Genomic DNA, 22,402 nt, shown 5'->3' on the forward strand with positions numbered 1-22,402 from the left:
CTAAAAGTCACAAACTGCAAAAATAGTTTTGTCCATGAGGTTATCCTACAATATATAACTTTTGTGCCCCACTCAAATTAAAATGGACCAGTGTCCTACAAACATTGGTTGTTCTTTCTTTCCAAGAAACTGAGAGCTGAACATGATAAATCTAGGGTTTGGTGATTTTTTGGTAGTTTAGCACTTGAGAAAAATGCAATTAAAGCAATATTTTGGCATAAAGGTGTGCACAGATGCCAAAATGATTTCACCCCAAAATAATCCTGCACAGTGGCATGCAAAGCAGATTGAATTCTAACCACTGTAAATTCCAAATATACTATTTTGAATTCAAAACAGCCTGTCTTGCATTTGAGCACAGCCGTTTCAATTATTTTAGAAAGTGTTCTGAAACATCTGTTTTGTTTCAAAACAATCCCACAATGATCCAAACAGTCCTTTTCCAATACAAAACAGCTGTTTTAAAGTCAAAACAATGGTTTCAAACTCGAAACTGGGCAATTCAAACTGTTTTGCACGCTTCAGTTCCTGCATACCTATCTTTTTACTAAATGCTTAATTTTTAGAAAAATGCTAGTTTTAATAATAAACTATTACATATCAGGTATGAAAAAAGATCTCTTTCCAGAATCCTGCAGTGAAGGGTCAGATATGTGATTCTTGTCAAACAAATATAACAATCCAACAGATGACTCTAAATTATACAGTTCAACTGTTTTGTATTAGGCAAGTTCAAATATATCCTTAGGTTCAAATTCCACATGACCATGAAGCTTTCTTGATACTTGACCAGCTACTAACTCTCAAACTAACTAAAAGGACTGTTGCCACAGTAAAATGATGTTTAGTTGCGTTGAGGTCCTTGGAGAAGCAGGTATAAATGAAAGAAAGCTTTTTTTCACTAAAGGAAGACTTCATAAGTATTCTCAAACTGATCTTTCAATATATAAGATGTTTTCTGAAAGATCTGTGAGAAAATTGTATTTTCAATTATTATAATTAAGTTTGAAACATAATGGTGTAAGGAGAATTCATACCTCAATGGCCGAACCAAGTTTCAAGCACACCATTAAGGAATCAAGATGGAAAAGTCTGCTTATTTCCTCTTCCTAAGGAGGAAGACAACTGCTAGTTGGGAAGAGACAGCATTTAGCAAAATAAATTATTAGGTGGCATAAGGCTTAATTTTTTTTACAAAAATTCTAACACACAAAAAAGTATAACATTCACATGATAAAATGAGTTGAAAACACAGAACATAATTGTATGCACATTTTCCTTACAGCACTGGAATTTGCAAAATAAAATAAAAAAGGCTTGAAAACACAACATATAACCAAATGTTATTTAATATTTTAAAAAGTAACACAATCCAAAATGGATATTTCACACAACACTACATAAACAACATGAACACAGTATTACCATATGAAGGGACTTTCAAATATAGACTTACAAAAATCCCTGTCCTTTTTTTAAGTTATTTTACTAAGCATGACAAGTTATCATCATTTACAATATGGTACACTGACACAATAAAAACCATGTCACAAATGTGCTGTTATAAATCAGTAACGTTAAGGGAAGACATTTCATGAACTGTAATTATTTCATATGAAATTCTGTACAATATAAACAGAACATCCAGCTTGGATGACCTTTACAGCAACCAGAGACCAAGTAATTTTAATATTTCTTTTTCAGTGCAAACACATTTGTACAAGGCTGTCTTGGTTGCAAAACTCCCTTCTAGCATACAGTAAGTCCCACTTGCATTTATTTACTCATTTAAACCTAATGCAACAGTCACATTCAGTCACTCACAAAAGGTTACCTGCAGAATTATGAACCCTTAAATGGAAAGTCTTTTGATGACATATAAGTTACTCATTGGGCCCTATTAAGATCTTTCATGCTCACAGGCAGGTGTTTGATGTATATCCATTTTAACAGCATTGTTAACTTGAAAATCAGAGTACTGTTACAGATGATTATCAACTAGCATCAAGGGGTGTGTGTGGGTAAGTTTCTCACAGAGAGAAGAGCAATTTGTCTAGAATACCTTTTATGATCCAGAACTCAAAGTGGAGGCACTCTGGTGAGTTTATGAAGTGTTTGTGTATCATATACTTGACATGATACGAGCTTGCAGGCCCAAATTATGAAATACAATAGCTCTGTGTGTATTTCTCCAGTAAAAGTAAATCCCAATGACTCTATTCAAACTACCTGTCCAACATTAGAAGTCATCTACTGTTCTATACTGCTGCATAAGCTAGTAATACATTACACTTCTCTGAAGTGTTGAGTGTAGCCTTTGCTTCAGTCACATGTTAGAAGAGGCACCATATTTTGTTTTATCCATGGGACGCTCACAGAAGAAGCCTGAATCGTCCTGCTAATTTTGCCATCATGCTATGCAGCGGGTCTGTTTTTCAATCTGTCTCTGCACCAAAAATGGGGGATCAGCAGTTTTCCTAATTATCACCTGATGTTTAAGCTCTCTGTCTTTGCGGATCCAAGGAAGACTGCAATATTATGAGCAAAAAACTATAGTACGATATACTTAGTTCCACACATTATTTAACCCCCACATTTGTCTTACACTTTGTGTACTGAATGCACATCATACAAACATTTTTATGCATTCATCTTACTTGAGCTGAGCTGAAACCATTATTATGACATTAATGGTTCTATTCCAGTAATGTTATCTTTAAAACAAACACAAATATTCAAGCCATTGTAAAAACGCGAAGTCTACGTATATTCTATCATTTCAATTAAAGTAAACATGATTTGCACCAATGAACATGAAAGCAGATTTGGAATGACAGCATGTAACAATATCATGAGATATTTTACTAGCCTTCCTTTGATCCCAAATCCAGTGATAGCACCTCGTATATAAATCTGCAGCAGAGAAAGGCTTAAAATGCCAGCTGTACGGAGAGAAAACCTCCAGTAGCTGGTTTGTGTGCTTTCAAAGAGGCTGTGATCAATTCTTGGTAGGTAATCCAAGAATGTCTAAATTCTCAAAAGGGCAGATAAGGGCTGGGCAGTTTGGAAGTGCCACAGACCTTGAAAAAAAAAATAATGCTTACGATAATTAACTGAATGCTTAGGACTGAAAGGGGATTTTCTTTTCTTTTTCAAAAGCCAGTCCACAAAAAGAATTGAAAATTTTTCTACTTTACAATATCACTTGCATGGAGGAGCAGAAAGAAGTATAAACTACACCAAACTACATTAATGAATTTGGTGACTTCCTGTTAAGGTAAATCCTGCATAAAATATATTTAAATTATTTAAATTATTTTCCTTGCTTGTATTAATTTTGTTTTTTTGTCAATGGAAACAGCTATGTTGTTGGAAGTAAGACATTTTGGCACTCTGGTAAGAGCTAGTGCAAGGATTCATAATAGTTTCTTTTCTTCAATAACTTTAAATGAATGCTTCTGTATTAATACTGATCTTATTTTAAACATTTATTATAAGCAGGCAGGCAAAGATGCCCTGATGTACAATAAATTCAGGTCAGATGGCAGCACCCTTACTTGATAAATTTGTGAACCTAAGAACACTTACTTAAAAGCAAGTCATTGTATTTCAGTGGAGTTTGGACTTGTAAAGTCAAGGCACAATATTAGTGCAACCTATTACCACTGTTTCAAGACCTACTCTTTGTATTAAAATCATTCACTACCTCCCAAAATAGAAGCAGCTGCCATTTTTGATTGACAGCTAATGCTGGTGATTTACTGAGAGTAAGAATGCTGTTTAATTACACAACTCTTTTATATTTATCTAGTTATTATATTCAGGGAGGACTGTTGTCATTGTGTCCAGGACCGCACCACACAGCTTGAATTCTGGGAATTGGCACCTTCTGCATTTCTATAAGGGAGATTAATCCCTTCACCTCTGGGGATTACTTCTTGATTTCTGGATGGATCTGCATAGGGTTGTCATTAGGAAAAGTCTAGTTGCGGTTCTCCTTTCAGGTGAACAAAGGAGCACAGGAGCAAACCAGCATTCAGATTGCAGGTACAGAATCTGGATAACTTTGCTGTATCCTGATAACTGCTGTACAGGATAACTGCTGTATTGCAGTGTGTTTCAGGCACACTGTGTCCACGGCCATGAATATAATAAAGCCAATACTATTTTAACATCTTAAAATATTCTGAAAATATGTTCCTCCAATTATCTTTAAAAAAAATCCTGCATTGAACTGAAAAATCCAACCTGTATGTCTAGCACATCAGAAACAATATAGTTGTTGTAAGGCAGCTGCCATTTAAATGCCTCTTGATCCTCCAACTTTCTCTAGATTTTTTTAATGTACTTCTTAACTGCTCATTAAAAAAAACAACAGGAAGCAACCTGATTTTCATTTTAAAAAATGAAAATCAGTGGTTTCATCTTCTATTGTGGCTACATTCCCGATGTCACAATGTCAAGACATCAGATTATTTCATTGTGAAAAGGACTCAATTTATAACATTTAACCCCCAAGATGCCAAAGATCAAAAACTGAGAAATTTATCACACTCATGGTCAATTAATGTAAGGATGATAGTTAAGTTCTGGCATGCTTCTGCCCACAAGTGGGGCAGAATAGGGCCCAAAGTGTTCCAATGGAGGCAGTTAAAATAGCCAGCGTGTCTCCTGTTAAGCCCTAAACTGCCAGTCATATTCCATATACTGTATCTATTAACAGGCTTCTAAATTACAAGCAACACTTGACTTTCTATCAGGTCAACATTTCGACAGAAATGGAAATACAAAGGACAATTTTGATCCTCCCTTTGTTTATCTAAAAGATTCTACAACTTTTTATAAAATCTTGTACTACTAAAGTCAAAAGCCAATTTAACACAGTAACAGGAAATCATGGCAATGAAAAATGACTTCATACACAAGCACCGACACACAAGAGAACATCATGGCCTTTTTTTCTTCATAAAGTTTTAAATGCTGCTCTTAACATTACCTTTTTTTAAAAATTTTTGCTGCATTTCATCAAATTCATGGAGGTAGTTATATGTGTAAAAAAATCTTTTTTTACCATAAAAGTAATATGTTGTATTATAATAATACATATTCAGTGTGCAAAATGCCGACAGATTTGTGTTGACCCTTTAAAGTCACAACATAGAAATTCAACGCATTCTGGTTTTGCAAACCTTTCAGCTGATATAGTAAAAGGAGGATAATCAACCATGTAATACAAGATCATTGTAATTTTATCACAGGATAACAGTTTGTCACTCAACACTCAAGCTCCGCTCCTGTGGGTATATATCTATAATCTCAAGATGGGCTTTCCTTTAAAAATAATGCACAATAAGAACATTTCTTTTTGTAACTTCTGTTTATATTACATGTTGCAAGAATTACATTAATGCTAATAAAAAGTCATAAACATACTATTGGCCAATAACCATGCCAACATAGCCAGGACCTTTTTAAAGCTCTTCTTTGGGAACCCTTAAATGTCAACTTAAGATAATCTGTAAATATAACAGCGGTGTGATTTATTTTGCATAACTGCTACAGGTACCCATTTCAATAATTCTCATTGATGAAAAAAGTAATTTCCCATATGTGGTAATATCTGCCCCATTTTAATACTGAATTTTAATTTTTGCTTTTGGCCATAAGTTAAGCAATCTGTTTCTACAATTTTTACTTGGTGAACTAATACATATGATACTATCAGAACATATTTCAAATTCAAATTATAATGATTATGATAACAGTTTTTTCCTCAAAACCTATTTGGAATCTGCATGTATTAAAATACTGCTACTGTTATATGTGTCAGTAGTAAGTTCTGTCCAGCAATGACTTACTGGTTTATTGCAACATAGCTTCAAATTTAGAGGAGAGGCGACCAAGGAATCAAGCAGCATAATATTCTTCATTACGTGCAGTGGGTTCTACCTTTCTCTTTACAGGAAACAGAACTTACACATGATAATAAATAAAGTATCTAGTCCTTCTCCTGTACTGCTTGTTCTAAGTGTAGAATGGTTGCAACTCAAAATGAAGTGACTCAGGAAGCATGGTGGAACGCTTGCCAACACTGAAGGGAAGAAAGCGGCTCCTGCTTGTCAGAAATGCAAAAGGTACTTCTAAGTTTTTCAAATGGTTCCAAACCCCCCCGAATATGGAATAATATCAATGGAATAATTGATCAAAATGTAAACTGAAACCAAGTAAGTCTAAGATTTATAAAGCTATTTCAAGAAGCACCTGCAAGCTGTTCAAAACCGGTTTCAAAGTGCACCTTCAGAAGACAACACAGAACACAAGTGAAGCTTGAAAAATTATATTGTCACCAATAGCTGATGAAATACTGCCTTTAATGGTATATTTGATTTTATCACCTGAAGATCAACAAAAGACAAATAGTGTAAATGTCAATGTGCACAACAATTTACACTACTCCTGATCTTACTGAATTTCATAGTTTGACTTGCACCACAATTATGATTGTTTGAAAAACTAATTCTCTGCAATGTGGGATTGCATAAATAACTGAAGCAGAATTTGGCCCTTTATATTATTCAAGTTTACTTCTGAAACTGTAAACCTCTCTAACCATTAATTTAGTATACTTTTTTTTCAAAAATAAATTACTTTGGATTAGCCATTGCAGGACATATACTTTATAATAAATCAATGCATACATAAATTTTGTTATTAACTTTGTGAATTTTATGCGAGAGGTAAATAATGTATTTTATGGACCTAGCTTTTGATGATGAAAAATCTAATTAAGCTTTCTATGCATCAATGCATCAATTTTTATCACCTCTCTTATCAGGAAAGTGATCTCTTTGCATATCAGCAACACTTCTAGATATGTTTAATTTCAATTTCTGTGATTGTTCTTAAACTTAGTATTTCCATACAATGTTTACTTACAAAGAAATATAATTCAATAAAAAGCCTGAAGTTTATTAGTCTCTATATCTGTTTTCTACAATGTATGCTCATTTCAATAGCCTAATTTAGGCACTCTAAAATATACATAAAATAGAAATATAATATGTCCTTCCATAGAAAGAAATCAACTCTTCAGGCCACTATTATTTGTATTACAAAGAGCTTTTTTTAATAATTGTTCAAATTCTTTCAATATTAGTAATATTTGGGGGTAATAGCTGGGGTAACACATTAAAGTGATTGCTTAACTTTATTTGCTATTTAGTATTTGCTATGTTTGCTACCTCTCCTATCACTTAATGATATGTCCCAGTCAAAGTTAGCATTTTCTTTACTCACCATCTATTACAAGTATTAAACCCCTCCTTGCAAATATGCAAAATTAAGAAATAAGATTTAGGCAAATATCTACTTTTTACTTTAAAAGAACTCAAGTAACATAAAAATAGGTAACTTCTCCATTAGCGCCTACCTCTTCCCACATTTTTAAAACATGACCTCTTTTAACTTACTTTTGCTATGATTTCTTGCAAGATCATGTCATGAAGACTCACAGTGAAAATGACAGATATATAAATAATTCACAGGTAGAGCTGAGGTCTTTCCTAATCTTGTTTGGCATTGTTTGCCTTCAAGGTGACCCTTAGCTGTTTACTTTCAATGAAGGCTCAGTTTATAAAGGAAAAAAAATCACATCTGTGGTAAACAGTTTAATCAGTGGTGGGGGCATCACATATCTGTGGCATTTTTAAATGAAGTTGGCAACTGCATGACATTGAAAATGCAGATTACACTTACAGTGTCTAGACTTTCATATATGTGCTCAGTTACAATAAGTGAAGCAAAAGTGTACATATTGTCCCTATTCTGTTGCTACAGAGCCGCAAAATGTGAAAAGCAATGCCTTGAAATAAAGATTTCTTTGTTGCCCCTAGCCTATCTAGCAGCACAGTTTAAGTTGATACAAAAACTATGCAGTTAAAATGCCTGGTTTATTTTTTCCTTCCAAACACGTAAACATCAATCTCAGTGTCGTAAACTTTGATGCATACGATGAGACAGAAGATGTGAGGCAGAAGCACTATCAAACACTTGTAACAGAAGCTTGCAAGCAATTAGCGGGTTTCTGCAGTTTTTCAGTTTCGCTTGTTGGAGGGTCAGCAGTTGCTCGGAAGCTGAACACTGGACCTACACCACCATGTGCAGGACTGAGAGCTGGATTTTGGCGTCTGTTGCTTTCAACAATGCTTGAAGTATTGGAAGCTAAGCTCTCACGAGTACTAAAGAAAGAGAAAAAATAATTATCAATGTAACCTATGTAGGTATCCATGAGTCGACCATAAGGAAAAAAACAAAGTGCCATCAAGAGAAACTTCTGTCTCCGATTATAAATATATGCTATTCTGGGAATTCTGTAAATTCCAACTCAGGTACTAAAACACATATTTTATACTTATTTTTAAGGAAAACCATGCTTTAGTCCCCCATGCCTATAAAGACAGATGAAAGAGTCTAAAGAATGTTTGCTGCAAAGTCACTACCCAAAGAGTGGCAAATTTTAAACATACATGAAGCCTTAGCACTACGAGCAGAATCAGAATAAATTCTGTACATTAAGGAAACAAATTATTCATTTCACTCCACATTATATTGTTGTTGCAGAATGTAGCCTTTTGTGCACTGTTTACCATTTCCTGTTGGGTCTGATTTTACCAGTTGTTGTTGAGTATATATGTGTGTATGTTGATCTTTTTAAATATATTGAATATTCATAGCTCTTTCTAAAATTGACTTTGAGAATTAATCTACAATGATACTTTATAAATAAGTAACTTTAAAAAAAAACCATGGAGCTAAAGATACTGGAATTATTAAAAACACTTTGTAGTTAAAATGTTTTTTTTTAATGTTAGAATTGCTGGATTTATCACTTGTCATTCAACTGGGAGAATCAGTGTGCTAATACTGCAGGTGAACTTTGGCATCTTTGCATTTTGGACTGTCCATCCAACAATACAGTTATCCTCAATAAGCTGTGTTCCTGCATGATTGAACAAAAATAGAGGAATTAGTGTTTTATTACAAGTTCTCATATAGCATAGAGGACCCTATAGACTTTTCAAAATAACTTACAGTATTTCTAATGTTAACTCTCTCCCACAGTTATATCTGTTAACCATGTCCAATATTTGAATTTATGCTTAGTCCATTGATATATTAAATAGAAATTTAACCAAACATTCAAACATAATCAGCAGTGGAAGGCAAAGAGTAATTACATGTACAGCAAGTAACACTTGGTAGTTGTTAGGCACACTATAATATGGAAAAACAATTGGTATTTTTGGGACAAATGACATTGATAGAATTTGTATGTCATAGTAAATTAGGATTTCCAAGTATTCTGGCTTAGTATACACAAGCCAATATGTTTATTAACAACTAAAAAAGATTGGCTCAAGGAAACAGAGACACTGGAAACTACTTCTGTAAATTGTTTTTTATGGTGTTGGTGATTTTGTCTGCCTTCCAAGCCAGAATTAAAAATCATTATTTGTTCTTGTTATTTGATTCTTGTCTTAGTTAGGAGAAATACCTCAAATATATTCCACAAATACTGAACTAAGTTTTCAGTCAGTAAGTAAAGCATTGCTACCAATCTATTTATTTCTGCTGAGAGTGATGATTGAGCAATGTCTACTACCACTGATTGATTCATGGTAAGCCAGAATTATCAGAAATTGGGATTCACTGTACTACATAAAGTTAGTAACTTTCTTGTTTCCTTTACCTTCCTTCTAATTCTTCTTATAAGTGTCTTAATATTACACATACATAAGTACATACAAAAATCAGTACAGGAAAGTAAGGCTGTTCTCCTTGCCATATTTTGGAGTATAATTTACTTTATTTTGGTACTTATATTTCACACAATATTAATTGTTCATCTTATAATAGAATACAATATTTCCAGCCAATCAATTGTTCTGTTGCACTTAGACTACTAAAGCCAATATCTCTTTTCTAAGATGTCATGCATCGGTGACATATTAAATGCAAGTTTTAACAGAAATATAAAATTACTTATGAGTTAATACCAGTGAAAAATCAGAATGAACATGTCTGCCATATTTCTCAATATAAACAGATGAGAGTTCTATTTATTAGACCTCAGGCCACATATTTGTGAACAATAATAGATTAGTCAGCTCCTATGAATTATTCTTCCTTTTATTATCTTCAGTATCACTTCAGGAATATGGACATTGGTGTAACATCATGGTGGAAAAAAAGCAAATAAATAAATGAAAAAGAATCTGATTTAGCGAGCTGCAGCTCATTAAAATCTATGCCTTATATTATGGTGCTACCAGACTCCTGATTTTCAGGAATATGGGTTATACTACAAAGGAGCCAGAAACATAACTAAGATATTTCAAAATAAAAATGATGATGTATAAATTTAGAATACTGGAAGGAAATCAGATGTTCTCATTTATACATTGATGCTCTATGTGTTTTTATATTCTCAGTGTAGAAATGCTGGTAAGAGAAATAAAATATTGATTCCTTCCAAATAAAAATTATGCATAAAGGTTGTTTAGATCAGCGGTCCCCAAACTTTGTGGCTTGGCGGCTCAGCCGCAGGGAGGGTAACTGGGCAGCATGAGTGGCAGGTTGGTGTACAAACATGTAGCTCCACTCATACAAGAGAAAACAGAAGCCTTTGGGGCGCAGTCTTGGCTCCTTCAGGCTTCTTCATGCCAAAAGCTTTTGCAAAGGTACAGAAGGCCTGAAGCAGCATGAGATAGCTCCTCTGAAGCCTTTCATCTCTTTGCAAAAGCTTTTGGGGTGAAGAAACCTTTGGGGGCACGGTCTTGCACTCCTTCAGACTCACTGAGGCTGCCCAACGCTCCAAAAGTGGAATGGGTGTCCTGTTCAGGCAGCCTCAGTGAGGCTGCCTCAGCAAAGTTGAGCAGGCGCGCTTGTCCCACTCAGCCTCTGGTCTCACCGCTCCATTTTTGGAGCATAGGGAACAGGTGGCTTGGCTGAGGGAGGTAAAGGGGAACAAGGTATGCAAGCAGTGGGCCGACGTGCACGCACGGGTAGCTCCATTCATGTAAGAGAGAAGTCTTTGGGGCACTGCAAGTGTAGAGTGGCTGTAAGCGCTGGACGTTTGTGCAAATGGAGCTGCGAGTGCCCACTGCTTGTGTGAGTGGAACTGCACATGCATGAGCCCACAACTCACATGGCCTGGTTGCGAGTAGGCCACAGCCCGGTAGTGGGCCGCGGCCCACAGGTTGGGGACCCCTGGTTTAGATAAATGCAATACTCTTTGGTATTTGTTGCATGCTAGAAATTACTGTAATAATATTATGTTGAAGAAGTGTTAAGAAACCTTTATAAAAAATCTATGTACCACTAACAGATTTTTCTTCCGATCAAAAATTTATTATCATATCTGTAATCATAACTGAATATGAAACAAACCGAATGGTTGAGTATAATGCTATATGAAAGAATAAATTACAGAACACTACAAAAGAAATTTAGTCTGTAATGATAAATATTTTAATTCTGTACGTATTTATGTTGGTGCTATGTTACCACCCTTGGTTGGTCAGATGATGCTGTGAAGTGCTAAGCTAATTCTTGGAGTCTGTGAAGATTTGGATGGGGAGAACCAGCTCCAATTAAAGATTAGCAAGTAGAATGGCTTTAGGGTTTTGGCTTCCCAAGATCTGGTGATGTTTCATCTTTAATTCTTGATGGGATTGCACTTTCCTAGACAAAGCTAACCGATCCTATTCTTGGACAGAATGGCCTTGCTTATGTTCTTCACTTGTTTGTGTATTCTTTTAAGCTGGGTGTGTGTGTTTAGGGTTAGAGTTTTTGCTAGATCCCACATCAGCTGCCCACAGTAGGTAAATTGCAGCAAAGAGATAGACAGATATGAAACAACATATAATTTACTAATGTTGACTTTCCAAGCTAACATCCTCCATATATGTTGAATTCCAACTGTTATCATCTCAGGATTAAAACAGCCAAAGTAATTATATCTAGAGCAACATTTTGAAGGGGAATTCATGCCCTCATTAGCTGAGGTGGGTAATCAGTAGACTTCCTGACACTGATTGATGATTATGTGCCATCAAATTTCTGACTTTTTAAGCACCTACATAGATTTTCTCTGTCCTAAACCTGGTCCTTCAAGGCTTCCAAATGGCCATCTATCACCATTGTAACTGAATCCATCCACCTTGCTGCTGGTCATTATCTTTCCTTTCACCTTTCCCAGCATAAGAGCTTTCTCTAAGGGACATTATGTCTTTGCATGTCTGAAGTAGAACAATTAGAGCGTGGTCATTTGTGCCTTGTGTGAGAATTTTTGAGTTAATTTATTCAATGATCCAATGATTTGTTTTCTGGGTATCCAAGGTATATTCAGGAGTCTTCTCCAACACCCAAGTTCAATCTGTTTCTTTAAAGTCCAACTTTTGCTTTTATAGGCTATTACAGACTTGCACGATTCTGATATTATTATACAATATGATAGGTGCAATTCCTATAATCCCTTACCACTAGTTATGCTGACTATGGATGACAGAAACTGTAGTTCTATAACAAACAGGTAATATCTTGCTGACCTCTGTTTAAAAGCAATATGCACAGCTAATCCGCACTTAAGATTCTGAAATCATACCCTTAATTTTTCAGATCATAGTGAAAAATTGGAGAACTGAATAGGGGAACTAGGAAAGAAATGCATCTTCTCTGAAGCAATGGAAATAAGGAGATTGAAAGAAATGTAAAATCTGTGGGAAGAGGAAAAGATTGGTGTCTTACGTTTATGATAATATCAATAGTATATTCGCTGAAGTGATACAAAAAGGCCCTTATTGAAATAGCCACAGCAAAAGTTTTCTTTATGCAAAGACAGCTATATCTCTTAGAAAGCTGTGCCAATTTTATTAGTTGTTATGTGAAACTATGTAAGATTCAAAACAGCTGCAATAATATAGTCTAGTCTGGTCTGATACAACTACATGCTTAGTAGCAAACAAACCAATTTGAGAAGTAGCATCATAACTCAAAAACTGACCACAAAACAAAGGGAAGGTCTACAGATGCGTTGAGAAACTCAGGTTTCCCGGCACAAGTGTAGAAACATTAAATGACAAGCAACTTTCAGAAAAATAGAAACTCTGAAGCTAACTCCAAGTCTATTAAAATAATGTAACTGTTTCATATAAAGAGCAACATATTATTCAATGTATGTAAGTATCTGTACCATATTTTCCTTTGAGATTAAGGAAAAATATATCTAGGATGTTTGTTCAATCCTTTTCTCGCTTCTTTTCTTGCTGTCTAACCTGAGATTTTGGTCTCACCTCAATGGATTTCCCTATGATTTTTACCTGTTTTATCTCTATATACAGTAGAGCTAAGCTAGCTAGAGAAAGATGGAAAATTTCTACTTTAAATAATTATGGCTTTTAGTCAAGTTTAATAAATGTAGATTAACTCTATAAGATATACTAAAAATCAATGCTGTTAAAATATCTAATGTCAATTGAAGTGGTAAATATTGATTGCAACGTCTGACTGACTTGCCTGTTGTCCAGCTATCCACTGCTATTGAAGCTGTTAAAGGTACTACAAAGAATCAAATAGCTGAATAGCACAATTGGAGAGATACAGTTTTGACTTGGTATTAATATTTCGTAACCTCTAGCTTTCTTCTAGAGTAGAGTCTGGCCATAACAATCACAGTCATATATCTATCTATATCTGTTTTGCTCTACATTATTCCCTTCTGATATAATTGAATGGGCTGATTTTGTACTGTTCTAAGAATTGTCCAAAAAATTGCAGGAAAAAAAGGAAGAAAATCATAACCTGTCAATACTTCATGCATATTTCTATTTTGCACATAGTTTTGAAAGTGTCAGAAATTTCCAGGAAGAGATGCATAACGTGGATAAATCAGAAACACAATTAAGGAGGCAAATGTATCACATATCTAGGAAAAGAAGAAAATCTGAAAAGTCGCTTTGTAGAATATGGTATAGCTGCAAAATTTAGTTTTAAGTGCACAGCTTTTATTTTAAAAATAAATACTTCTCATAACTCCCTTCAAAGATGGTATTTGAAACTCTGAGGGAAATATTTGATGACATTAAATAAATTTGCAAAGGTTGGAATGAAAGGAACTTTATTTCCTAGTATTGTTTTCTCTTTGTTTGTAATAGCAATAGGGACAGAATAAATCTGAAGTCAATAGTTTTATAACTTCCTCCAACCTATTTATCTTTAAATAGAGCTTCCACCATGGGAGAACTATAGAACATTTGAAATTCTATAGTATTTTTCAATTCATTTTAGGATAAAAATTATTTTAACTCTGAACCTTTATTACCAGAAGTGGACAGAGACGAATAGGTACTCTATTTATTGCAAAACAGTAAATAGTATGGCTATAAAACACATCTGAAACCTTTGAAGTGATGAAGCAGTTGCATTCTCTAGAATGCCTCGCTTCAGCAATAGTCACCAAAAATATCTGTACATGAATATACAGAACCTGCTTCAACACTTCAAAGAGGGGTGCTTCACTTGCACCAACATGGTTTATGTATTAGCTTTATGTTAAGCCTTAACTCACAGTGAAACAATGATTTTACCAATAGGCTGAATCTATAATATACAGACACCTGAAATGTAGCATCCTGTAGCCAAAGACAGCAAGCATCTGTAACAGAGGTGAAGTTAGAATCTTCCAATCATGGGAAGTTAAGCTACTATAATGTAAATGTTATTCTGAAAAAGTCTGATTTATTATATGAAGTCATAGTTTAATTATTTAGGTGATTGATACCAAGCCATTGTGATGCAGATTCTACTCAAATCAAAGACCCTAAACACTGCCTCAAGCTGTAGGAAACCTCCAACCTAAAACACTATAAATCTGCAATATTTCCATGAGTTGTTTATGGTAATGAGACATTACATTTAAGGTATTTAAAATTAATGTTGTTAATTTAAAATCTTACCGTGGAGAATTGAATCCACTATCAACTGTGATACTACTGCTGTCCATGCTGTCCAGCCGTGCCGAATGTGTGGCTCTCTGGCTGTTGCTGTTTTCCGTTTCCTTTGGAGCAAGTAGAGTGAGATTCTTTTCAAATTTCCTTTGCAAGTCTCTTTCCTTCTCTCGCTCAAGAAGCCACTGCATAGTGCCCACATCATCCCGATTCTTCTCTTCCTCTGTATTCTTATTAGTCCCTTCCTCAGAGTCATCATCATCAGAGACATTGTAATAATCAAAAGCTGCTTCTTGGTTTCCAGCTGTTTCTTGCTGCCTCTGGGAAATTGGTATGACTTGTGTGACTGAGGTTACCATAGCTTGTTCAAGTTTATCACATCTGCTCGGCAAAGTTTCAGAAGGTGTCTTTTGATGAGGTTTTAAGTGTGGCACATTAGGTTTGTGAAAACTGTTGACAGAGAGAGTACTGTGGAGAGGCTTAAAAAGTGTGTCTTTACTAAATATTTCTTTCCTCTTATCAAGGCTACTGGATTCTGTGCTATGATGTTGAGCTAGTCGGCCATTTGTAATTACTTCAGCTGTCTGACTTGTAGCAATTGGCCCACTACTATTACTTGGCCCTTTAGGTGACTCCTCTCTATGAACTCCTGGTTCTCTAGCTAAGTGCTGTGACTGTCTTTCTGAGGGAGAGACTTTTTTCGTACTGTCTGCCAAAGTCACTGGGTCACTGTCATCTTTGTTTTTTCCTAAAGGTGAAGGAGCTGTGAGTACTGTTTCACTGGAAGTATTACACTGAAAATAATCATCAATGGCTGATTTTGTTGTACAAGAACTGAGTTCATTATAAGGTGGTAAGTTCTCAGTTGGTTTGCTTTGTTCTAACAAGGTACAGGAAGTAGGAGTTTCTGCACTGCCAACAATCTTTTCAGGTTTAATTACCTCTTTGTAATTTACAGATGACAGAAGAGCCCTTTGATGACTAAGTGATTGTGAAGGCCTTAAGGTGCTATCATCTATATATGTTTGACTGGTTGCTTGGTCATCTTGGCTGCAAGCTTCAATTATGTCTTCAGGGGTACCTAAGGAAGCAGTACCCAGAGGTCCTTTTGAATTATCCATAGATCGAGATCGTTCCTTGGCTTTATTAGATCTCTCGTTTCTTGATCTTCGGTCCTGTGTGTGGCTGTGGCTTCGATGGACCTTAGAATGAGAGCTTCCTCTTGAAGGTTCAGGAAAAGGCATTTCTGTTCTTCTTTTGGCCAGTTCACCAGATACATCCCATTCAGGTGTCATAGGAAAATGAGACTCAAGAACATTAGGACTGCTGTGCATGATGAAGTTGTCCCTTTTGTGTTCTATTATGTAGCAGCCTTCCCTTGGGGACCTCATGAGAGGATCATAGAAATCATATTCCCTTTCACCTGGCACATCTAAATGAGAACCCTCTGAAGGATCTACTTTAGAGACTCGAGTTTTGCTGTGCGACCGAGATTTCCCATGAGATTTTCTATGACTTCTACTCTTTTTGCTTCTCCCGCTATGATGAGCTGATGATCCAGCCTTGCTCCTTTGAGCTTTTTCTTCTTCAAGCTTCTTCATTAGTGCAGTGTGCCGCATGACATTTTCCACAGTCAGATCAGGATTGATACGCCTAATAATCTCCATTTCTACCTCCCTAGGTATAGTGGTAGGAGTATCTTCATCCCTTAAAGGCCATTCTTCAGGAGGAAATTGGGCAGAAAAATTGGCCAGCTGTTTTGTCTTATCTTTTTTGAAACTCAGTCGAAACAATTTTAGCCCAAATTTTTTAGACTGCTTTTCTCCATCTTTAGGCTTTGAAAGTGTCTCTGTTTTGTAAGAAAAATTTACAGTACTTTTACTTTTTTCAGTGGGTGGCACCTGGCAAAGAGAAGGGGGGCAATAAGAGTCTTTGCAGTCTTTTGTTGATTTCCTCTGTAGAGTTGATGCATGCATGCTATGCATGTCTTCTCTGCAACAATGGCAAGAGTCGCAGTGGTTTTTAGGTAACGTTCGATCTCTGACACAGCCCGAGGTGGAAGGAGTTATAGTTCCTTGCTGTGGAGAGGTACACTGAGACCTGTCAGGTATCCTCTCATCCAGATGGTACCATTTACTGTTAGTTCTTATGAGAGAAGGTGTTATAAAATAAGTCTGTGGGGTCACAATGAAGTAACCATCTGGAGTTGGGTATATTTTTCTTTCTCGTACAAGCATGTTTAAGGTATGACGAAGGATTTCAGGACTTGGAGTTGGAACACCTAAAAAAAAACAATAATGTGAAAATATATTCTCAATATATCTCTAGTATATAAATGATCTAAAAAATGAAGTACAACATATAATTCAACAAACTACTTTGATATGAAGATGTCAAGCAAAATATTTTTGGAACTTTTTCCTTGATATCTGAGGGACCACTGCTGCTTTGATGGGGTTTTTTTGCAACTATAATATAAAAATGCTCCAGATTAAACAATTTAACATATATTTCCTAATAGTTATAAAATACAATGTAACAGTTCTAGCATGTAGGTGAATTTCTGTAAATTGTCATATAAATTGAATATAATACAAACAACTTCTTAGCTGTGTTTCACTGACTTTCCTGGGGCACATGTTACAGCCATTACAGCCACCACGGACTTTCAGATTACTATTTTATGACTTGAAGAAAAAAAAAAGACTAACAGAGGACTCTTTTATATGTAAAGACATTTTAGATTTAACACCAACTATTGCCATGATACAACTATGAAAAAGAAATTCAGCTATTAGAAAAATCACTTTTCATGTTAGATCAGTTAAATTTCATCCCCATACCTTATGTACCTATATATCCATACAATCAATGGCAACACATATAATATACTGTAAAATTAAATTGTACAGGATCCATTTATTTTATTGAGGAAAATATAAATACAATTATATATCTTTACACATCACTTGTAACTGTACAAGATGAAATAAAATATTGGATAAAAATAAATGAACTATTGTCTTAATGTAGATTTTTATGACATAATGCTTCCCCTGATATTTATTTGAATCTACTATGTATCTAGAATCATATTAACTTCATTAATATAAAAACAGTTATATTTCTTTACACTTTTGCTGTCTATCTTATGTTCCATCTAAGACTATATTCACTATGGCCTGGAATTTTTTTTAGTTATATATGTATGTTCATGGATGCTGCCGCTTGCAGCACGACGTTGCGTGGTGTCTTGTGTCATTGCGCACGTGAACAGTGGCACCAGTGCAACAAACCTTGTGGCATCCTGCTGCAAGTGGCTGCAAAAGAAGTCAGACAGCGGTATGACAGGTGTTGAGGCATGGGAGGTCTGGCTGCGGCGGTCCTAAGGTAAGCGGCACAGGGCACATGGGGCAGCTCCATCCACCACCCAAGCTTGATTTTTCGCCTGTGCCTCACCCCACCTCGAACAACCAGATGGTGGGCGGGGCTTAATTAGGACTTATTTTGGGGTAGGGCTTATATTAGGTGCAGGCATGAAAATTGGACTAGAGCTTGTTTTCGGGGAAAGTTGTATTTTCGGGAAAACACGGTAGAATAAAGCAGGTATTTTAAAAGTCATATGGAGGATTAAAGCACCCTTAAAAATCCTACTCCCACCACAGGGCAATTTCATCCTTTTTATTGGTTTTCCAATCCTCTGCATGGCTTACAGTAACAATTTTATCCCTTTAAAAAACCCAAATGGAAAACAGGTCATCCATTCCAGTGAGATATATATCCCACCATGGTCCTTAAGTAAGACTCAAGGAGTGTAAGTTGAAATCTCTCACATGAACAGGCTGCTGCTGAAAGAGGAATTATTTTAAGGACTTCAGTACAATATATGTAGAGTTTTAAATATAATAACCAGTAAAGCTACAAAGAGATTTGGATTCAAAAGGCAATGTATGACTTGGAGTACAAGTGAGAACACACATAGTATCTATTGGGAAAAAAATGCATCTCTCCTACTAAGCTCCTGTGGCAGCCACTTAATCCTGGGGAAAAGACCAGCTTTTTAGATAAACTGTATCAAAGTTACTTGAGTTGATGGGTCGAATATTATTTCTCATCACACCCTATCCCAGAGCGTTGTAGGAAAAACTGATGCAATATTAAATCAATAAAATAATTACATATGAGGTTTCAGGAATGGTATAATATAGATTCTCTAAGAACCTCTGGAGATCAGCTAGCTGTGGTGTACTAATTGAAGTTTCCAGACCAAGGACAAGGTAGCCCCCTTATAGATTACGCTATAGCTATTAACCCTGGAGATTATCATAGCATTTACCACTGGATAATTCCCCTCCAGGAAATGGTGCAGCTGATCTATATGCCAAACATAATTAAAGGTGTTCCTGGCTGTTGCCGGAGTCTGAAAAAAATTGAGAGATTCATACTGAGAAGCACCTCCAAAGACCTTCCCTTCCCTTCTGGGGAAATGTAACCCTAACTAGGAGCCAGATCAGTTACTTCTTAGAGTTGTAATCCTGTACAATACCCATCTCCATCTTGACTGCATTTGACTTCCATTGATTTTCTCTCATCTAATCTGTTACTAGCTGAAGGCCGCAGCTATTCAAAGGAACCACATGATTATCTTAACAGAATTAACAGAATAACAGAGTTGGAAGGGACCTTGAAAGTCTTCTAGTCCAACTCTCTGCTCAAGCAGGAAACCCTTTAACATTTCAGACAAATGATTGTCCAATCTCTTCTTGAAAACTTTCAGGGTTGGAGCATCCACAACTTCTGGAGGCAAGTTGTTCCACTGATTAATTGTTCTAATTGTCACGAAATTTCTCCTTAGTTCTAGGTTGGTTTTTCTCTTTGATTCGTTTCTATCAATTGCTTCTTGTCCTGCCTTCAGGTGCTTTGCTAAAATAAGGTTTACAAAGGAATAATTTGTGTATCACCGGAATATGACGGAAACCCGATTCTATAAATTTCATGGTACTATTAGAATTAATAATGTGCAGTTAGTAGGAGAATGGTTTAAATGAATTCATACAAGGTGACAAATCAAGCAACAAGGAGGACATTGACACTTTAGAAGCCATTTGAATCTATCTGGCTTCCCTGACAATCATTAACTGAACTATTTACGTTGACATAAATTAGCATCATGAAAGAAGAAAGAAAATACTTATTTCATTTACAGAGATACTGGATATATTCATTTACCTGGCCAATGGTTTCCATTGACAACCATTTCATGAGTCAAACTTGGAAAAGTGAGAGCTGGAATCTTATAAGAATAAATCACATATTAGTTTTAAAAAAATATCTATTCTGACAGTTCAGGCCAGAGAGGAAGGTTTTCACAGGCTATTAGTAATTTGTATGAGGCCTTGATTAGGATTGGAAAATAAATTTGCATACAAATCCTCCCCCATTAGGGTTAGAATAGGAATACTGAATTGGAATTTACATTCCTTCAATAAATCTGATACAGTAGTCCAGAAGAAAATTGAATTTATTCCTTTCATTAAAACTTCTACTTCTGACTACATTTTAACTCTATAGGCGGCTTTTTTTTTTTTTTTAAAAAAGGCTATTAGTTTGTGGTAGTCATGCATAATTTTTAGCATTTCAGTGTGGTTTTTTTGTGGTGGGGTGTCCGAGGGCCTTGTACATTGCTGCCCTCAATAGCTTTCTGCTATGTAAACAGTTAGAATCCAACCAATTTGATCTTATTTGCTAATGGTTTCAAGTGGAGGGGAGTACAGCATAGGTCGGAGAAGCTGCATGGGTGAAAGAGTGCGTAGAGGTTCCTTCCTCCTTATTCCTCCCTCCCCTTTCCCTTCTCTTACTTTCCCTTTCAAGCAGGCAGTTAAGTGGCTGCTGCTTGGTGGGTGAAGGAGCAAGAAAGAGTTTGCAAGACTGGTTGGGAACCTTTGAAGGAATTTTGAAAATGAAGATCACATGACCGCAGCAGCAGTGTAGCAGCAGCCAGTAGCATATATGCTAAAGATTTATTTCACTTTAAAAAAGAGAGACACTGATTCTGGATAAGATGTTCAGTCCTCTCCTCAAAATTAACATTATAGTTTGAAGTTCCTTCATAATGGAACTCAGATGTCTCTATACCCGTGATGGCGAACCTATGGCACACAGGTGGCACGTGGAACCTTCTCTGTGGGCACATGAGCTGTTGCCCAGCTCCATCGCGCATGCATGTGAGCTTCCCACCAGCCAGCTGATTTTCAGGTCTCTGCCCTGCAAACGGGAGACGCGCACGCATGCGCAGAGGGGGGGCTACCTTTCTCCTTACTTTCTGCTGGCTGTGCCTTCCCAGATCCCCGGAGATTCCCTTCCCAATGCTGTTTTGGGAGGCAAGGCTTTTTCCCCCTCCCAGCCCTGTTTTGGGAGGCGAGGCTTCCCCCCCCAGAGCTGTTTTGGGATGTGAGGCCAAAAGGAGGGGGGTTTTGTGTGCGCAAGTGTGGGAGGAGGGGAGTGCGCACATGCAGGGAGGGTCGTCCGTGCATGTGCAGGGGGTGTGGCGTGTGGGAGGGGCATTGCTTTTGGCACCAAAGGAAAAAAAGGTTAGCCATCACTGCTATATACTATTAATGTATACTGTGGACAGCCCACAATCCTTAGATGTCAAGATCCTCTTCAAAAATGATGGACAAACAACAACTATTAATGTGAGCATGCAGATGCTCTATGGCTAGCCATATATTCCTAGATAGTCCATAAGTATGAAACAACATAGGTATGAAACAACATATTCCAAATATTACATAATCTTCTAGTACAGGGGTGGGCAAATGTGGCCCTTTTACAACCTGTGGACTTCAACTCCCAGAATTGGCTTGGCTGTCTCAGGAATTCTGGGAGTTGAAGTCCACAGGTTGTAAAAGGGCCACATTTGCCCACCCCTGTTTTAGTATCATTTTCTTCTAAAATGTATTATTAAGATTCAATAAACAAAACATTTGCTTAATATATTTGATTTAAAATGCATAATGCTGGCAATGTGATGCCATAAATAATTAGCACATTTTTTCTTTATATAGCTGTGGTTCAGATTCCCCACCCCCACCCCATTGCTTAGTAAACTATGCATGCCATCATTTCAATTTGGTTTCATATGCTGTTAACCTAGGCATCACACAATCTATACACATGCATTTCAGAACACAGGCAAAACAGAGCTACATTCATCAGAGCATTTACAAAATTTCACCCCCAAATTAGAATGCATTTAAAAATATGCATGTTATCAGACTATATGTGACTTTAATAATTGTTTTCAAACTGCTAGTATTTTTTCAACTCCTACTTTAAAACCTGATGGATCTATTTCAAATATATTTGAATAGGAAGGTGTTGTGGTGGCACTGTGG

General features: G+C 36.2%; 1 protein-coding gene across 5 annotated transcripts in view; it reads right to left on the minus strand.

Annotated features, from left to right (window-relative positions):
• Positions 1 to 1,331: 1,331 nt before the first annotated feature.
• The window catches only part of STOX2 (storkhead box 2), a 165,760-nt gene continuing 144,689 nt past the window's right edge, over positions 1,332 to 22,402 (minus strand). For all 5 annotated transcript variants that reach the window (XM_087874709.1, XM_034442803.2, XM_034442800.3 and 2 more), the window contains 2 exons: positions 15,015 to 17,286; positions 1,332 to 8,237 (listed from right to left, as the gene is read on the minus strand). In XM_087874709.1, the coding sequence (XP_087730835.1) occupies positions 8,042 to 8,237; positions 15,015 to 17,286 (2,468 nt within the window). In that variant the 3' untranslated portion in view covers positions 1,332 to 8,041. The remainder of the gene's footprint in view (positions 8,238 to 15,014; positions 17,287 to 22,402) is intronic.

Source organism: Pantherophis guttatus, chromosome 8, assembly GCF_059756535.1.
Source record: "Pantherophis guttatus breed Tessera chromosome 8, ASM5975653v1, whole genome shotgun sequence".
Lineage (NCBI taxonomy): Eukaryota > Metazoa > Chordata > Lepidosauria > Squamata > Colubridae > Pantherophis > Pantherophis guttatus.